We start from the raw sequence: 16657 nt of genomic DNA, 5'->3' as shown, positions 1-16657 counted from the left end.
ACAATAAAATAGACAAACACAGCTCTCCCCTAGTGTTGATTTAGGGACCACCAAAAGCAACTGATCAGCAACTGATGGAATATATAATTGTAAAAGGTTGGAGAGGTAAAAGGGAGCTAGACCAATTACAGTAATACTTTATAAGCAAACAATACAATCTTAAAATCAATCCTAAAATAATGAGGAATCAGTGCTGGGAGGCCAGACAGGAAAATTGAGCTCTCGCTTGCATATTCCTGTTAAAAGACCAGCTGCAGCAGTTTGGACCAACTGTAAACCTGAGACAAACACCTTGCTAATGCCAACATAAAGTGCATTACAGTTGTCATGTCAGGACGAAATAAAAGCATGTATAGCCCTTACCAAATTGTAAAACAGTAAGAAGGACTAAACTTTAAATAAAAGCCTCAGTTGAAGGAAACTAGTTTAAAACCTTGAGTTTATCTTGTTATCCAATTTAAAATCACTATCCATTATTACACCCAGGTTTTTTATAATGGATCTTACATAAGGTTTAAGGGAGCTCAAGTCCATATGAGAGGCACCACTGATGCCACTTGGCCCAAAGTTCTCAATAATATTTAAAATATTTAAGGACCTCCAAACTTCAATATCCTCAAGGCACTCCCAACAAAAGTTTTAAAGAGTTTGTATTACTGTGCTTCAAGGGTAAACATATCTGCACAGCAGTGAAACAAGATGCCATAACTTCTAAAATTGTACCCTGAAGGAAGCTTACAGAGAAAAAAGGAACGGCCCAAAAATAGGAATTACGCAAATAAGTAAGAGTTGCTGAGAAGGAGACAAAATCACCAAAGCTAACAGAAAAATGTTTGTTAAACTAGTAAGACTTAAAATACCCCAAAACACTATGTTTAATAACCCCAGAGTGGTCCAGGCGATGAATGAGGATATCGTGGTCTATAATATCAAAAGCAGCTGTCAATCCAAAAGCATGAGAATGGCAGGATCCATGGAATCAATAGCTAATAAGAGATCGTTAGCAACCTTTAAAAAGTGCAGTTTTAGTGCTATGTAGAGTTTTAAAACTAGATTGGAATACATCAAGAATGCCATGTATGTCTAAAGATGATTTCAACTGAATAAATAAAACTTTCTCCAAGTACTTTGACAAAAATAGAAGTATGAAAATTGCCCTAAAACTGGTAATAACTGAGGTGACCACAATTTCTTTTTTGATGAGTGGTTGCACTACTGCATGCTTAAAAGTTCTAGGTACAACACTGGAGGTGATAGTGCTGTTGATAATTATTTGGATATTTGGACCAATCGTGTCAACAACTTCTTTACAAATACAAGGAGGAATAACATCTGTGGAAGAGGCTGAAGGTCTCAAAAGACCAATAATTTTCTTTAACAAAGAAAGGGACACCCCTCGTGACCCTGTGTTCAGATTCAGCGGGTTGGAAAATGGATGGATGGAAGAAAGGGACACAGGCTCACACCAGTTAAAGCAGCAAAGCAAGTGGCAGCGATGGAAATCTCATGAGGAGGAGATCAAATGAGTGCTCTAATGTGTGTAACCTTTTCAACAAAAAAGAAGAAATTCTTCACAAGTGCTTGGAGACACAACAAGACAAGCAGATTGGGGGGTATTAAGATCAGCAGTGATGGTACTAAAAAGAGCATGAGGTTTATGGAGGTTTTTCGAAATAATAGAAAAATATTTTTTCTTTTCAGTTTTAACAGTTTGCAAATACTTACATCAGGTAGTCCTTAAAATGTTAAGAGGACACCTGTAACTTGTCTGATTTCCATTTGTGTTCAGTCCTCCTGTATTTACTTCTGACAGCACAAGTGTTTAGTCATTTAGTTCAGTTTTAGACTTCGAACAGTATAATTCTAAATGGGGCAACTTTCCAAAATGTTCTAGCAGGTTGAGTAAAATAGTGAGGTTAACTCCTCAGTATCAGAACAAGAGATGGCCCTGACTGAATCATTGTAACATTATTAAAGGCACCACAAAGTTCAGTGTTAAATAAGGTAGACCACAGGACCAACAGAGCCTATGCTGTTGAGTAGAGCCTGTCACAGATTGTACAAGCTTAAGAGTCAATAAGATTTAAAATGTCTTTAACTAATGGTGTAGTAGGGTAACAGAAATAAAGCCGCCAACAATTAAAACTATCATATTGATATAGCTGCGGTGGGTTAATGCCATGCCCGGGATTGGTTCCTGCCTTGTGCCCTGTGTTGGCTGGGATTGGCTCCAGCAGACCCCCGTGACCCTGTGTTTCGATTCAGCGGGTTGGAAAATGGATGGATGGATATTGATATTGTTGCATAATCTCCGCTAAGAACTCAGAGAAATCAATAATCAAATCCTTTTATCGTATTTATTTGGACAGTATATCATGGTGCACAAAACCAGATAAATTTGATCCATCACAAACATCTTCAGCTCAAAGCTTAAAAACACTTACTGCTACTCCTCCTTTTCCAGTAGTCCTCAGTGCATTAAAATAAGTACAATCCTGTGGTAAAAGTTCTGAAAATACATTCGATTCACCAACATTCAACCAGGTTTCAGTCACACATACAAAATCCAATTCACAGGAGGTAAATAAAATCATTAAGAATAACCGTTTTTATTTGTTAGTGGTTTAGCATTTACTAAGGCCATCCAAGCTGTAGCCGGGCCGTTTGAGACTGGGGGTACCCGTAACAGCTGCTTAAGGTTTTGAGGAGATGAGGTGAACAAAAGCGGGGAACCTCTTGATCTCCTCAGCCAGAACAACAACAGGTACTAAACAAGAATTTTCAGGCTCCACAGACTGCTAGGAAACATGATGACAATCTGATCTGTATTCTGCCAAAATGCAGTGGGGATTCATCCCAGAAAACAAAACCAGATGAAATGTAAATCTCACCAACAATCCGCTACTCTTTCCCCATGTCTGGTGTCATCTCCAAAGCGGGAAAAGCAGAACGTGCCAGAGGCAAGTAGGTACTCCAGAAAGGAGTGGTGGGACAGACGTTTTCTGTTCACCTGGGTCATATTTCATCAGTTTTTCGTCAGCAAGTCGAATGTTAAAGGACTGCTTGGAGAAAATAAAACATCAAAGAACTGGTTTTATTTACAATGAGTAACAAAAAAAAAAACAAACTCAAGTAGAACTGACAGTGACAGATAGCACGTTGTGAGCCATTCCTGGACAGGGTATCTCTCTACCATATTGCACACATTCACACTTACGCTTACTGTGGCAGAGTTGGGTTCCCAGTTTAAATGTATCGGATATGTGAAAAAGTACAGGAATGGGTAGGGTGAATTTTTTTTATTGTCACTGTATACTACATGAAATCTAGACAATATGTGCCACAAAGGTTTCCACCTACCCATCTATCCATTTTCAGGTTCACATAAACTAACTCTGTGTGGTAGAGGATCACAGCATAGCCCAGAAATATTAATAATTCATTTAGAGATATCTGTGGCTTAATTTTGCCATTTTTAAATCTTTCTGTTGCCCAAAAGTAAAAAATTAAATTAACTACATTAAACAATCTTATACATAAACGTCTATGCATGAAGTGTGTGTGTCTGTCCGGCCCGGAAGTGAGAGGTGGAGTCAGGGCAATGGCTTCACCTCCAAGGATATGCAAGAGAAGCCAGCATGTTGGCAAAATGAAACATCTGAAGAGAGAGAGTTACTCACTTATCCACTAATACAGAACTGTGGCAAGCACATCGGCAAAACGGTATCCCTTTTACTTTTCTTCCCGCCACTAATACACAAGCAAGGCGAGCACGTCAGCAAAACTAAACCTCCGAAGAAAGGCAGTCGCTTAGCCGCTAATGCACAAATGATGCGAGCATGTCGGCAAAAAGAAACCTCCTAGGAGTGTGATGCCCAGAGTAGTTCCTGTCAATTACCTGACATCTCTACATTATTTTTTTTTTTCTGATGATTTCAATAGTTTCTAGGACCCCGTGCTTTTTACAGCATGGGCTTACACAGCTAGAGTAACATAAAAGGATATTACTAGAGTCGCTGGGACTCTACATAGTGCAAACATTTTAGGGCCCCTACTTTCTTCACCCATCTTTTCTGTCTGGGTTCAGGCCCCAAATGGCTGCGAAAAACAAAATGGTTGCTTACTTATGTCAAGTAACAACTATGGTAACACAATGCGGATTTGTAAACCTTTTAAAAGACAATAAAATATAATCCAATTTATCAATTATTCATCTTCTAAAACACACTTATTCTGATTCCTGGTCACTGAAGACTTCAGACTATCCTGTTTCAAAGGAGCGACTTTAAACAGAAGCCCACTGGAGATTCCGATGTGGAATCATGGAGAAGGGTTTCTGAAGATGCCAGAGGAGTCATATAAGCGGTCTGTTTCCTTTGCTGCCCTGATTTTGAAGATGGAAAAGAACATCTGTGACCCTCAGCTGTAAAATTATACCTCTCCACACATTCCAATTCCCACATAAGGACCCTTTAAAAGACTCCTGCGATCAAAATACTTAAAAACTTCTTGCAAAGCCTGCACAATAAGCTTACCACACCTCACATCTTATCACACCTCATTTTTCTTCCTGTATTGCGCCTGAAACCACATGCCATTTTTTGCCTGAGTGCTCACTGGCTCTAGGCTGGCTGGGCCCACTCACTCACATACATGCTCCTTCTTGCTAATACAGTGACAATTTACATTTGCCAATCAGTCCAATTAAAATTATGATGGGATGTGGGAGGAAACCCTTGTAGGCACAGACATAATGTATAACACAGAATATAGCTGGACAGAGATTAAAACTCAAGACTTTGGAACTGCTGGGCAGCAGCATCAATCACTAAACCACCCTGTCATCCTTTAAAATAAGAGTAAAAAAAACGGAAATTTCAAAACTGGTGATATACATGTTAGGTTAACTGTGGAGTCCAAAATGGACTGGCATGAACTGAGATGGACTATAATTCTTTAGAGGGTCAGATACAGTCTTTGTATGCTGCTAGACAAGTTCACACAAACTTTTTCTTTATCCTCATAATGGATAAAGTTGGTCCAGAAAATTCATTTAATGGATTACAATTTGATCAAGTTATTAATTATAGATATTGGTGTACTCTAATCACAATACAGTTCAGGGTGGATTTATACCTTTCACCTAAAACTGTTGGGGCAGTCTACAGCTCCCCAGAACTTTTTAATGGAAAACAGAGATGCAGAATTTACAGTAGATGTTAAAAGTGCACAACAGCATAACTAGGTAAGGAGCTGCGCTGGTATCCAGAAGGTTGCTGGTTTGAATCCCTGTTACTGCCAAAAAAGACTCTCCTCTGCTGAGCCCTTGACCAAGAAGGACCTTAACCTGCAATTGCACCAGGGGTGCTGTACAATAGGTGACCCCAAGGGATATGCAACAACTAAGAAATCCCTAATACAAAAAATTGTACAAGGAGAAATAAAGAACAAAATGGATAGATGGATGTATCTCTTTGATATAACCAGTCAGTCAGAAAGTATTGAAAAAGCAGGTAAAAGGACCATTTCATAAAATTGCTTCATTACAAATACACTGGGACACACAATACAACAAGCAATGGAATAAGAAGTACTGAAATACATTTAGCAGTAAAAAACAGCAAAAAAAGACAAAACCTGTATGTTAATTTCCTAGCCTGAAGAGTGTATTAACTTATCACTGGTTCACTTTGCCTTGCCCTTCATTATAATTTGTGGAACATGTTTTCCTCTCCCTAGTCACAACAGATTAGGAAAAAAGGTGTGAGAAAAACCATGAGACAGGCTTCTTCTTATAACCTGATACTGGTTGTCCCTTCAGCACCCTTAAGTCTTTTTCATGCTTTTACAATAGCCGTAAATATCTAGTGGGGCCAGAAGGACTCTATGGTAGTCGTTAACTAAATGTTACACAATGAACCAACGTCAAACCTGTGTTAGTTAATGACTTATCATTTAAATGAAGTCTTTATTGGTCGTTTCAGAATTATTTTATGATTTATCAGCAGGAAGTGATTTCCACCAGAATAAAGGCAGCATATGAGATGGAACACACAACACATGCAATAGGTTTTCAATCAACAACAGTTGTTTCTCATCCTACGCCTACTGACTTTTCTCTGAAGCAAAACTTGTCTACACATTTTAGTTACTGCAGTCAGTACACCACCATAGTCATCACTTGCTAATATACTTTGGACCTCGCCACACTGAGTAGCTACGCTGTGTTTTTAGTAACAGCTAATTGAATCTTCTTTTTAGTCTACATCAAACAACCTACTGGCTTCCTTATGTCATACTAAAAACACTTAAGGCCTTCTATGTGTATAATGATCAGAGTGCCGATCATTTTAAAACTATGTGGACATCTGAAATAAAGCTGAGAAAAAACATCAGACCCCCATAGGATTCATCAGTCCAGGGCTGTTTTCCCCATCCTGCGGTTTCTTTCAGGAGGTTCTCTATTTTATACTTTTCAATGTCTGATACATAACTGTAATGGTATCTGTTATACGCACAAGCATGTCCTCTAATTTTTGGTTCATCTCTTTCTCCTCCAGTTTTGCCTCCACTGCATTTTCAAGATCCTGTTGTAATTCATCTGGGGCGATGAGATCTACTGCAGCTGCCACTTTCTGTTGCTTCAAAGCACAAAGCTCCTCACTCATTCTAAGATTGGCTTCATTAGCGTCGTGTAGTAGTTTCAATGCATGCTGTTTCTCAATTTGAATTGCCTCCTTATCCTTTTCAAGTCTTTTTGCATATAGTTTCAGTGCTTCGAATTCATTGAAAATTATTTCAAGACATTCCTTCAAAGTCCTGTCCTTGATGCAAACTTGAAGTACAACATCAGGAAAGAAGTGCTCACTGCACTCCTCTTCATTTTGATCATCCTTTATTTTTGGCAAAGCGTTCTTTGGGCACATTTCCTCCAATATTAATTGCATTAGCTCCTCCACATCTTTCAGCTCACATTCACATGCTTTAAACCCATTAACCCTACCTAACTCTGTGTACAGTTTCTCATTTATTTCACTGCTCTCCACTATGTGACACTCAAGCCTCCCAGTTTCAACAGTCATCTCTGGCAGCCTGGAGGTCATCTTTTGACAGCACTTCTTTTTATCTTCCAAATTTCTGACCATGTGGTCCAAGCTCTGAATCTCTTCCAGTATCGCAAAAAGCTGAAATCCAATGTCATCATTCTGCTCACTGTCAGCTTCCACACTTTTTGGTGTGAGGTCTGTAAAAGATTTGGTCATTGGAGTTTCTTCATATGCCTTCCTCAAGGCAATCTGAAAATGTAAGAGACTTCAGGTTAGCCACATGTTCAAAAATAACATGATAGATGATCTTACAGGTCTTACAGGAGATAAACTGAAGGAAAATAGTAACCACAACCTCAAACTTTGCCTTCAAACTTCAAAATGTAGTAGCAAATAGTAAACAGTAATGACACATTTTCAGAATTAAGTGAAATTCTGTCCAACCAACATGGAACAAACTCATTGGAAATCCAGTGCCAAGATAATGCATAATTTAATTATATTTAATTAAAAACACAAATTAGCTTAACATATGTACTTGTTACCCGTTTCCACACAGTATAGGAATATATTGCATTCAGAAAATCAAGATTGAGTTGATATTAAGTGATATTCTGGAGACATTTGATTGCTAACAATGGTAAAAATGAAAGCATAAATTCAAAGATGTTAAAAGTGAAAAGCACAACTGGTAGCATCACTGCCTCACTGTACCTGAACCCAAATTCAATTTCCTATGTTCTTTCAGGTTTTCTAAGAAATTTTAGTTTCCTCTGGGGAGGTAAACACTAACTGACAAATAGGTTCTTTAACCTTGTGGCCAAACACACACACACAGTAAAACTGGGCAAAACATGGATATCTACAAAAAAAAATACTTAGCTTGTATTTAATGCTGGTGTAACTTGGAAGACAAGCCAAAAGGCACATAACTACTACCATCAGAACAAGAATTTCTCATACACCAGGAATGTGGACAAGTTTTCTGGCTCTTCAGTTGTACCCATTTGGTTTGGTTCAGAGAAGAAAAGATCAAAAATGCTGACAGGCTTCATGACTTCGAACAAGACAGCAGTCAGATGTTAAACCACAAGGATAAATAGCTGCAGCAAGTTGTAGTAAATCAAATACTATTATCAACATTTCCCCAATAAATAAAATAACAGTTGCCCTTTCTTCTTTCTCCTTCACTGCAGCCAACTCATTCTACCATAATATTACACATTGGTAAGAACGTCTACCTGCTCTTCCGCTCTATTCTTGTTTTCTAGTTCTTCATACACGCTTAACAAAAATGGTACTTTAATAGCAATAGCATTTTATGGTTCTTTACTGGATTGTGTGGTTCCTCATGGAGGCCTTGCTTAAAAAAAACACCCTCCTAATCTGAGACACATGATCTTTGCATATGGAGTTGGTTCTTTGTGCTTTGAAAGATGTCCCAATATATTTAAAAAAAAAACACACACACAAAATCTTTAATTTATGGCAGGCTACTACTCTGTTGGGCCCTTGAGCAAGGCCCTTAACCTGCAATTGCTTCGTCCTTAGTATGACATTAATCTGAATCCAGCCCTGCAAGAAGGTCCTCCAAGTTACAGGGACAACTTGGGGGTTGGTGGCAAGATTGTCACTCTACTGTAAAAAAAAACTCACTGTTCCAGTGTGATGCTGAGGTGCCACCTGCTGCACTTGGGTCCCACTCCAGGTGGTTTGTTTTGTGGTGGGTGCGGCGAACCCCATGCCATCAGCGTATGTTCCTAACCTCTCTCTCTACATAGCAGGACGCTAACAGATTATGAAAATCTGGATTTAGCCTGTGTTACTGGGCATATGTAGCAAGAGTACTTTTAAAATTATGACCCATTGGTATTTCACAGATTTGTTAACATCTATTCATGGTTACTTACCATATGGAGCCTGTTAATGGATCTAAATAAATAAAGATTGTTTCTGGAACCTCCATTTGGATGGATCTTCTAGTAAATAAATAAAGGTTCTTTCTGGAACCTCCATTTGGATGGATCTTCTAGCAACCCCAATTTTTTCCTCTATGGCATTGCTCTGAAGAACCAGTCTGGCACCTTTACTTTTAAGAGTGTATATTTACACTTAAAACTACCTTGTTCCGAATATCATATAGCATAGTACATGCAAAATACAAACAACTTGTCTAATCAATTTCATTATGGTGGGGAAAGCCTATCTACGTGTTACTGAGCACAAGGCAAGAGACAGTTCCCCTCAGGGTGTCGCCCACTCACTCCCATACCCAAACCGTGATAATTTAAAGTCGCCATTTCACCATCACGTTTTCCCACCCGCTTTTCCTGGTGAGGTTCGCGGTGGCAGCAGGGCAGACGTTCCTGTTCCCAGCTAATGATTCCAATTCTTCATGTTGATTTCCCATGCGCTGCTAAAACAGCTGTGAGCTATAATCCCCCAAGTGTGTCCTGGATCTGTCGCAGGGTCTCCACCCATTGGGACGTGCCCTTTTCAGGGGGCATACGTACGACATGCCCAAACTTCCTCAACTGGGTCTTCTTGATTCGGAGGTGCAGTGACCTTACTCTGACTCTTTCCCAAATCGCTGAGCTTGTGACACTATCACGGAGTGTTAGCTCCACAACCCTGCGAAGAATCCTCACTTCTGCCGCTTGTACTCGCGACCTGATTCGTTCTTTCGGATGTTACCCATAGCTGATGGGTTGTATAAAATATTTAATATTATTGATCGCGTTTACTTTTTTGGTCGTTACCCATTGCTCATGACCATAGGTTGTATCAGGGATGTAGATCGACTGGCAAACCGAGGGATGTGCATTTATACTCAGCTTCCGCTTAATCGCTGCAGACGAGGGTTATGGGAGGAAAACACACAAAACACAGGGTTAACGGCCAACCTGTACACGGGGCTCCAATCCCCAGACGATCGATCTGTTGATTTTAGGCACAAACCTCTGTGTTACCATGTGTATAAATATAGTAAACACATACCTGTACATAAGCAATTTACGCATAAAACAAACTTGCCTACAAACTGCTGTTTTTTTGCTGCACAAAAAAGGCTGTATAGGCCACGTTAGCGTTACAGATAATCACTTTCAAATTCGCAGTGTAAATGCTTGGATGAGACGCAGCGTGTGGGGTTACATTATGTGCGTCTGCTTTCAGTACATTCTTTGAAAATACCAATGGGACAACTGACTTACTCCTCTGCGCTGTTCGTCTACGGTGTGCATGTGTTGTTTATCGTGGAAACTGGACACAATAGTAAATAACAATTATCAACTTTTACGTTTCGTTCAAAGTGTACGAAAGGTTTCAAAAACGGCCACGAGCTCGTGAAAATGTTCTCCCACTTTCTCACAACGGGCGGAGATTCATCATATTGTTAATTTCGACTTCTGTTTAACTCCACAATTAGACGGACATATTCGGTAGCGGTCGGCAGACTGCAACTCCACGCAGCTCTCTACCTTCGCAGATCAATTCACGGCAGTTAAGAAACTCGAGGTCTGAAAGCTGGGATCATGTGACAACACTATCAAACCCTCATTACAAATATTCAGTAACGTGTAACATGAACGTACTTTATCAGTGTCGGACGTCGCACTTCCATCCTCTGGTGTTTTGGCTTTTTTCCTGCCCCTAGACTCCAATGTAGTCTGAAAAGAAGCCTTCCGTTTAAAACGCTTCACGCAGACCACTAAAGCAGCCGTTAGTACAGTGAGAAGCAGCAACCACGTAGCCTCCCGGATCTCGATAGCACACTGTGGCTCTGAAAGATCCCAGTCATCAGAATCGGATGTAATCGTGAAAACATGGAGCTGATTGTTAAAATTCTTCATTACATCGCAACGGGAGCTCTCCCACATAACGAATAGTAAATGCCACCGTTTAAATTGCATTTATAGTTGCCTTGATCTCGCGATATTCTACTCTGCACGTACACAAAACTGGTTCTGTAAATGTACTATACTTACAATATACAATATCAGGATGGAACCCAGAATATCAGACACTTCTTTTAGTCTCTATTCTTACATCGCGAGCCGTAAAGGGCCAGTGTGTGTCAAAGCTACACTGTAACGGGCTTTAGATTGGCTCATTTTATAATCGCACGGGCACAAATTCTCAATTAGAGAAGAGTTCGGTGGTTCAGGCCTGTCTTTGCTGTGTGGTTGTGATAAAATGTGTGGTTTTATGTTTAATTGGGAAAATTTACTGAAAGAGGAAGCCGTTACCTTACACAAATTCTCACTAATAATTTTTCTCTTCAGGTTTCACCATGACGCCCATCTTTTTTTATCCATTTATTGAACACACTTGTAGAGTGACAAGGGAGGCAGGGCCAATATGTAGAAGAAGTGGATTCAACATTTTCTGGATGGAGCACCAGTATGTGGTAAATCAACCTTGCATATTAAAGTTCACTCACAGAGGGCTATTTCAGATTTTCGAAAAAGCCTAAAGCACACATCTTTGTTATGTTCCCAAAGAAAAGTCCATGTACTGCAGTTGGGGAATGCAAATACAGTACCTCATCTGCATTGAACATGGAGCACTCAAAAAGCTGCAGTCTCTCCCACTCTATAACTTCAGTTACGCGTGAGACACCTTTAAAATAAACAGAGCATACTATCTCAGCCTCCAATTACCAAAAGGCCTGGTTTTCAAGAGGTTAAGCAATTATCCAGGATTTTCAAATGTTATCATGCTAAAAACAGAAGGAAATGTAATTAGTTAAATTGTTACAAAAATGACAGGTGATCAGAACATTTTGTAACATACCTAACTAGAAAATGATGTCAGCATGTTGTAGCCTTATGAACAATGGGGTTGGTTGCTCTTGTCTCTATTTTGCTTGCAAACTGGTTCATATAATTGAGCTGGTGACAGTGCAGACAGTCACACACATATATACATACACATACATATATAAACATATATATATATTATATCGTACTTGCCACATAATATAAAGAATATACGACATGTGTTTCACTCTATTTGGAGCTCATCAGGTGAACACACTTTTGCTTCCTCGAGGTTTGATCCCCACAAGGGGAAGCAAAGGCGTGTAAAAGCAAAGGTGTGTACACTGTATGAGTCCCAAATAGGGCAAAACACATTTTGTGTAATCTTTGTATTATTTGGCAGGTACTATATAACATGTCTGTGATCCGCGTCTCGCAACTGAGAGGACGTGGCAGATGTCTACAGACTGGCTGACCAACCACAAGCGTTTCCTGGTAGCCAACTACCCAAGTATCAGATTGAGAAATCAGATATAAACACAGTATGTATATAGTGCCAAGACATTGTTAGTGTTGCTAATGGCTATTACTGCTTGAAATGACTGATATTTATCTTATTATCTACATATGACTTCAAAGCCCCATTTTCAGCAGCCATTCTTTCTATGTCTTAATGGTCAACTTCCTTAGCTTATCCTTAAGAAGTTGTTTTAAATTGTAATTGGTTATTAGACTAACCTTTGTAATTGCATTAGCAGTGCCAGTCTACTGGTCTATTTATTTTTCTTTTTTGCAGAATGGAGGTTATTCCATGTGACAGAAAAGGTGTCTGTTACTGTATTGAGAGAAGAGGGCAGACTAGACCTAACCAGAATGGAGAAAGAAGGGGAAGGCCCAGAGGCACAAATGAATAAGAAAATAAGGACTTCAGAATCGGCAGTTTCAGAAACAAACACATTACAGGTCTTCAGTTGGCTTCTTACTTAAAATAAATGAAATACCAGTTTCATCTGCAAAAGAGAAATGACAATTCAAGGATGCTGACCATATATGCTTTTCTAGTCAGCTTGCATTCAATGTCCATTTTCTTTAACCCATTTTAACCTTTTCTTTTTATTTGCCAGGTTTGGATTTAGCTTTTTCTTTGATTAACTCTTATGCCGGCATCCCAGCCTGATAGGTCAGAGAAAATATTGTTTTTTGATATATACAGTGTACATACAGTAACACTGTTTTAAATAGTAATTTAACATATAACATTTTCATTATAAGCATCACAAGTTAAATAGTTAACAATTTTACTCTTACAAAAACACAAGAATATTCATTTTACATACCTTTTGTTTATTAAAATTTAAAGAGCTTTGACTGCTGAGCAAACAGAAGCAATATCTCAATATTAAGATTTTCTTGCATGTTGAATACTGCCTAAATTATAAAGGACCAGACGTCATCAGAAATTTGTTTGATCAAGAGATCTGCAGGGAGCTTCATTATTACACTTTGCCTTTCACTTAAATGGGTAACCAAAACAGAGATGATTAATGCTTTACGTCCCTAACAGTACAAGATTTTCTTAAAAATCTAACAGAGAAATTGATGGGCCTCAAGAAGCACCAACGACAACACCATTTATTTATATAGCACATTTTCATACAAACAATGTAGCTCAAAGTGCTTTAGATGATGAAGAAAGAGAAAAAAGACAAAATAAATAAGAATTTGAATTAGGGAACACTAATTAACACAGAATAAAAGTAAAGTCCGATGGCCAGGGAGGACAGAAAAAACAAAAACAAACTCCAGACGGCTGGAGAAAAAAAAAAAATCTGCAGGGGTTCTAGGCCACGAGACCACCCAGCCCCCTCTAGGCATTCTACCTAACATAAATGACCTCAATCAGTCCTCATTGTATTCAGGGTTCTCATGGAAGAACTTGATGATGACAGTCATGTGGACTTCTGGCCTTGTGATCCATCAGTGTAGGCACATCACGGTGCTTTGATTAGGTGGTGGTGGCACAGATTGCCACCACAGGAAACCGGAAAAAGAACAGAAGAGAAAGTAGGGGTTAGTACGGATTTTGGAGCCACCATGAATAATAATGATAATCACCACTTTATAATGAATCAACGGTATGATTTTCTCAGATGTATAAGATGAAAAGTGAAAGCAAAATGAATGCATAATCCTTGTAGAGTTCACTGAAGACTTCTCATATGTAATCTAAGATGAGGTGCAACAATTTCCTTGGGAAATTGATGAAGTTACTCTACACCCTTCTTTTAGTACCTCAGGACTGAGAGTGGCATCAAATGCCAGAGCTCTGTGTGGTGAGTGACCATCTAGCTCACAACACAAATGCTGTGTTCACTTGCTTGTGTCTATGTCTCAAACTGGAGGGTTACACATACTGTATATACTTTTACAATCCTTCTGGTCCTGTCCTCTTTCATCAAATAATGAAAGAACTTGAGTCCCACATAACAAAATCCTCAAGATCTTCTCATCTTTCAATTTCTGTACTTCAGGTTCTTAAAAAGTATACAAAACTCCAGGTAGCTGTCCCCCATGGCTCCGCCCACATAGTAGTGCAACAGGACAAACTTTATAAATCAATAAAAAAATAAAAGCAAAATGTAATAATTTGTATTGAGAAGAATTTATATTGATAGCTTTCGTATCTGAGGGCCTCTTGATATACAATATTTTGGGTTTTGATATCATAATGTAGCTGTGATCTCTTTGCCAAAAATGTAAAAAGTTGGTAAGCTATCTCTGGCCAAGCAGAAGGTAGATACGCTCCAACGTCAAATGTTGCCACTTTATCTGTTTGTGTTCAACTGTGATGGGAGAGCGTCCCCCACGTGGAGAGAAGAGCATGTGGCCGTGATATGTCTGCCAATAAGCAGGTACCCTCTAAAGCACACAAAACTGTGATCTCTCTCAAAAACGTAAAAACATTACTCTTTAACAATCTCTAGATGATAATGTCTGCTGAACAAGCCAGTATCGCTAGCTAAGTGGAGGCAAAGTATGATCCAACACGTGGTGAGAGGTACAGCAACTCGAACGGAGGCTGGCACGTGAGTGAGGATGGCCCCGGCTGGCACCCTACTACTGAGGTCCTACCTTTCCCTCTCCTCAGCCCGCAGCCTGTGTCTCAGATTCATCGGTGCTGCAACTGAACTATAATACTTAGCGCAATGAGAGAAGTTGCAAAATTAACCAGAATGTTCAAGCATATTATAGAAAAAAACCCAATCTAAATCCATTAAATAGTTCTGTCTTTTAAAGCGGACAGACATACAGTTAGACAGACATTGGATTTGATATATATATAGAGATGGAAGAACATTTTAAGAATGAGATTTTCCTTCTCTTCGTTCCATTGGCCAAACACTTAGAATTTTAATAAATAGAAGGTATGTAAGCATAGTATTATTAAGGCTAATTTAAGGTTAATTTTTCAACTTGTGATAATTATAATGAAAATTTAACATGTTTTTACTATTTAAAACAATGTTACTGTATGTACATACCAATAACCTATTTTTTCTTATCAGGCCTCATATCTCAAAACCTAGTTTGAACACAATAGCCATTTTACGTGGTTGGACTATTGTTATATAAATGATCTCACACAAAAAAAACCCAGATATTTTTATCTTGCCCTGCGAGAAATATAAGTTCTATGCAAATCTGATTTTTTTTTCATCTTTGAAGGGATGGAAATCGATGGGGTAACCATTTTCATGATTTCAATTTATTACGTTTTTTCATGTAACAAGGTCTTCAATGGATAAACAACACCTTTTGTACCTTCTCTGTGCTGCTTAAACAAATCATAAATTTAGTGAACATCAATTTTTATCAACAATTTTTAAACGGCTATAAAGAAAATAATATAATTGATTTCAGAGCAAATGGCTAGGAGAGTAAGAATCCTCAGTTTATGCTGAGAAGAAACATTTTTGAATTTTTTAAATATCTATTCGTTCAGAAGATACTGTATTTGGCATCATGAAAGGCTTCCAAATGTTAAATATGGTGACTGCCGCCATCTTTGATGGGGGCTAGCAGGGTGAGGGGTTTTTTTTGGCCATCATTCAACTGGATGAATAAAGTTTCAAATCCTTTAAAAATCATGCAGCATACCTAGGCGAACCTCCACGGAACGACCCATATCCTTGTGTTTTACAGATTGTTATTATCAGTAGTGTCTCTTCATCTTTTGTATATTTTACTTCAAAAGCATCCCGGTTCACTTTACATTAAGCCCACACACCAGCAGCATGTGATGCCAAGTCAGCCTTCTTTCATAATCACTGAAGACTCGTCATTTTTTTTGCCCTGCTAGGTTGATTGGCTGTTCAGTGATTACTTAATTTACAAGTCTTAGTAAACACACACGCTACTCCCATGATCTGCATTTTTTCTTAGGTGCTCCTAGTTTTTTAAGATGCTGGTTACGTAAAGTTGAAGTCTGGGACCCTTTACAAACATCCGCACAGAGCCAGTCAAATACATTAGCCGACCAAGACGGCCACTTATAAGGCGCTGTTTATGAAAGTTAAGGGGCGCGCGCTCCACACACCAAGGAGCACCGTTTATGCAATCCCTAAACCCAAACACCGTGCTAAGATCAACTTGGGGCGATATTATCCCCCGGACAACGACGGGGAAATCCCCGCTTGGTCTTGGGAGTCTCATAATACTGAACACCTACAATAGACACCGAGGGGCGTGCAGTTTACATGAATGAAGCGGTGTGCGCTTCCATCAACCCTCCTCCGCGTTTTGAACACCGGGGGGCTTCGTTTTTGGAAACTCATGGGCCGCGTAATGCGG

At 39.1% G+C, this 16657-nt stretch overlaps 1 protein-coding gene across 1 annotated transcript; it reads right to left on the bottom strand.

Moving 5' to 3' along the window:
* Window positions 1–4720: 4720 nt before the first annotated feature.
* LOC114657136 (uncharacterized) lies at window positions 4721–11008 on the bottom strand. Its single transcript, XM_028808888.2, has 2 exons — window positions 10640–11008; window positions 4721–7295 (listed from the first exon to the last, which is right to left on the bottom strand). The coding sequence occupies exons 1-2, from the start codon at window positions 10955–10957 to the stop codon at window positions 6462–6464; spliced, it is 1152 nt and encodes a 383-aa protein (XP_028664721.2). The 5' UTR covers window positions 10958–11008; the 3' UTR covers window positions 4721–6461.
* Between the last annotated feature and the right edge of the window lie 5649 nt (window positions 11009–16657).

Source organism: Erpetoichthys calabaricus, chromosome 9, assembly GCF_900747795.2.
Source record: "Erpetoichthys calabaricus chromosome 9, fErpCal1.3, whole genome shotgun sequence".
NCBI lineage: Eukaryota > Metazoa > Chordata > Cladistia > Polypteriformes > Polypteridae > Erpetoichthys > Erpetoichthys calabaricus.
The sequence above is the reverse complement of the archived record's forward strand: the minus strand, read 5'-3'. Positions and strand labels throughout refer to the sequence as shown.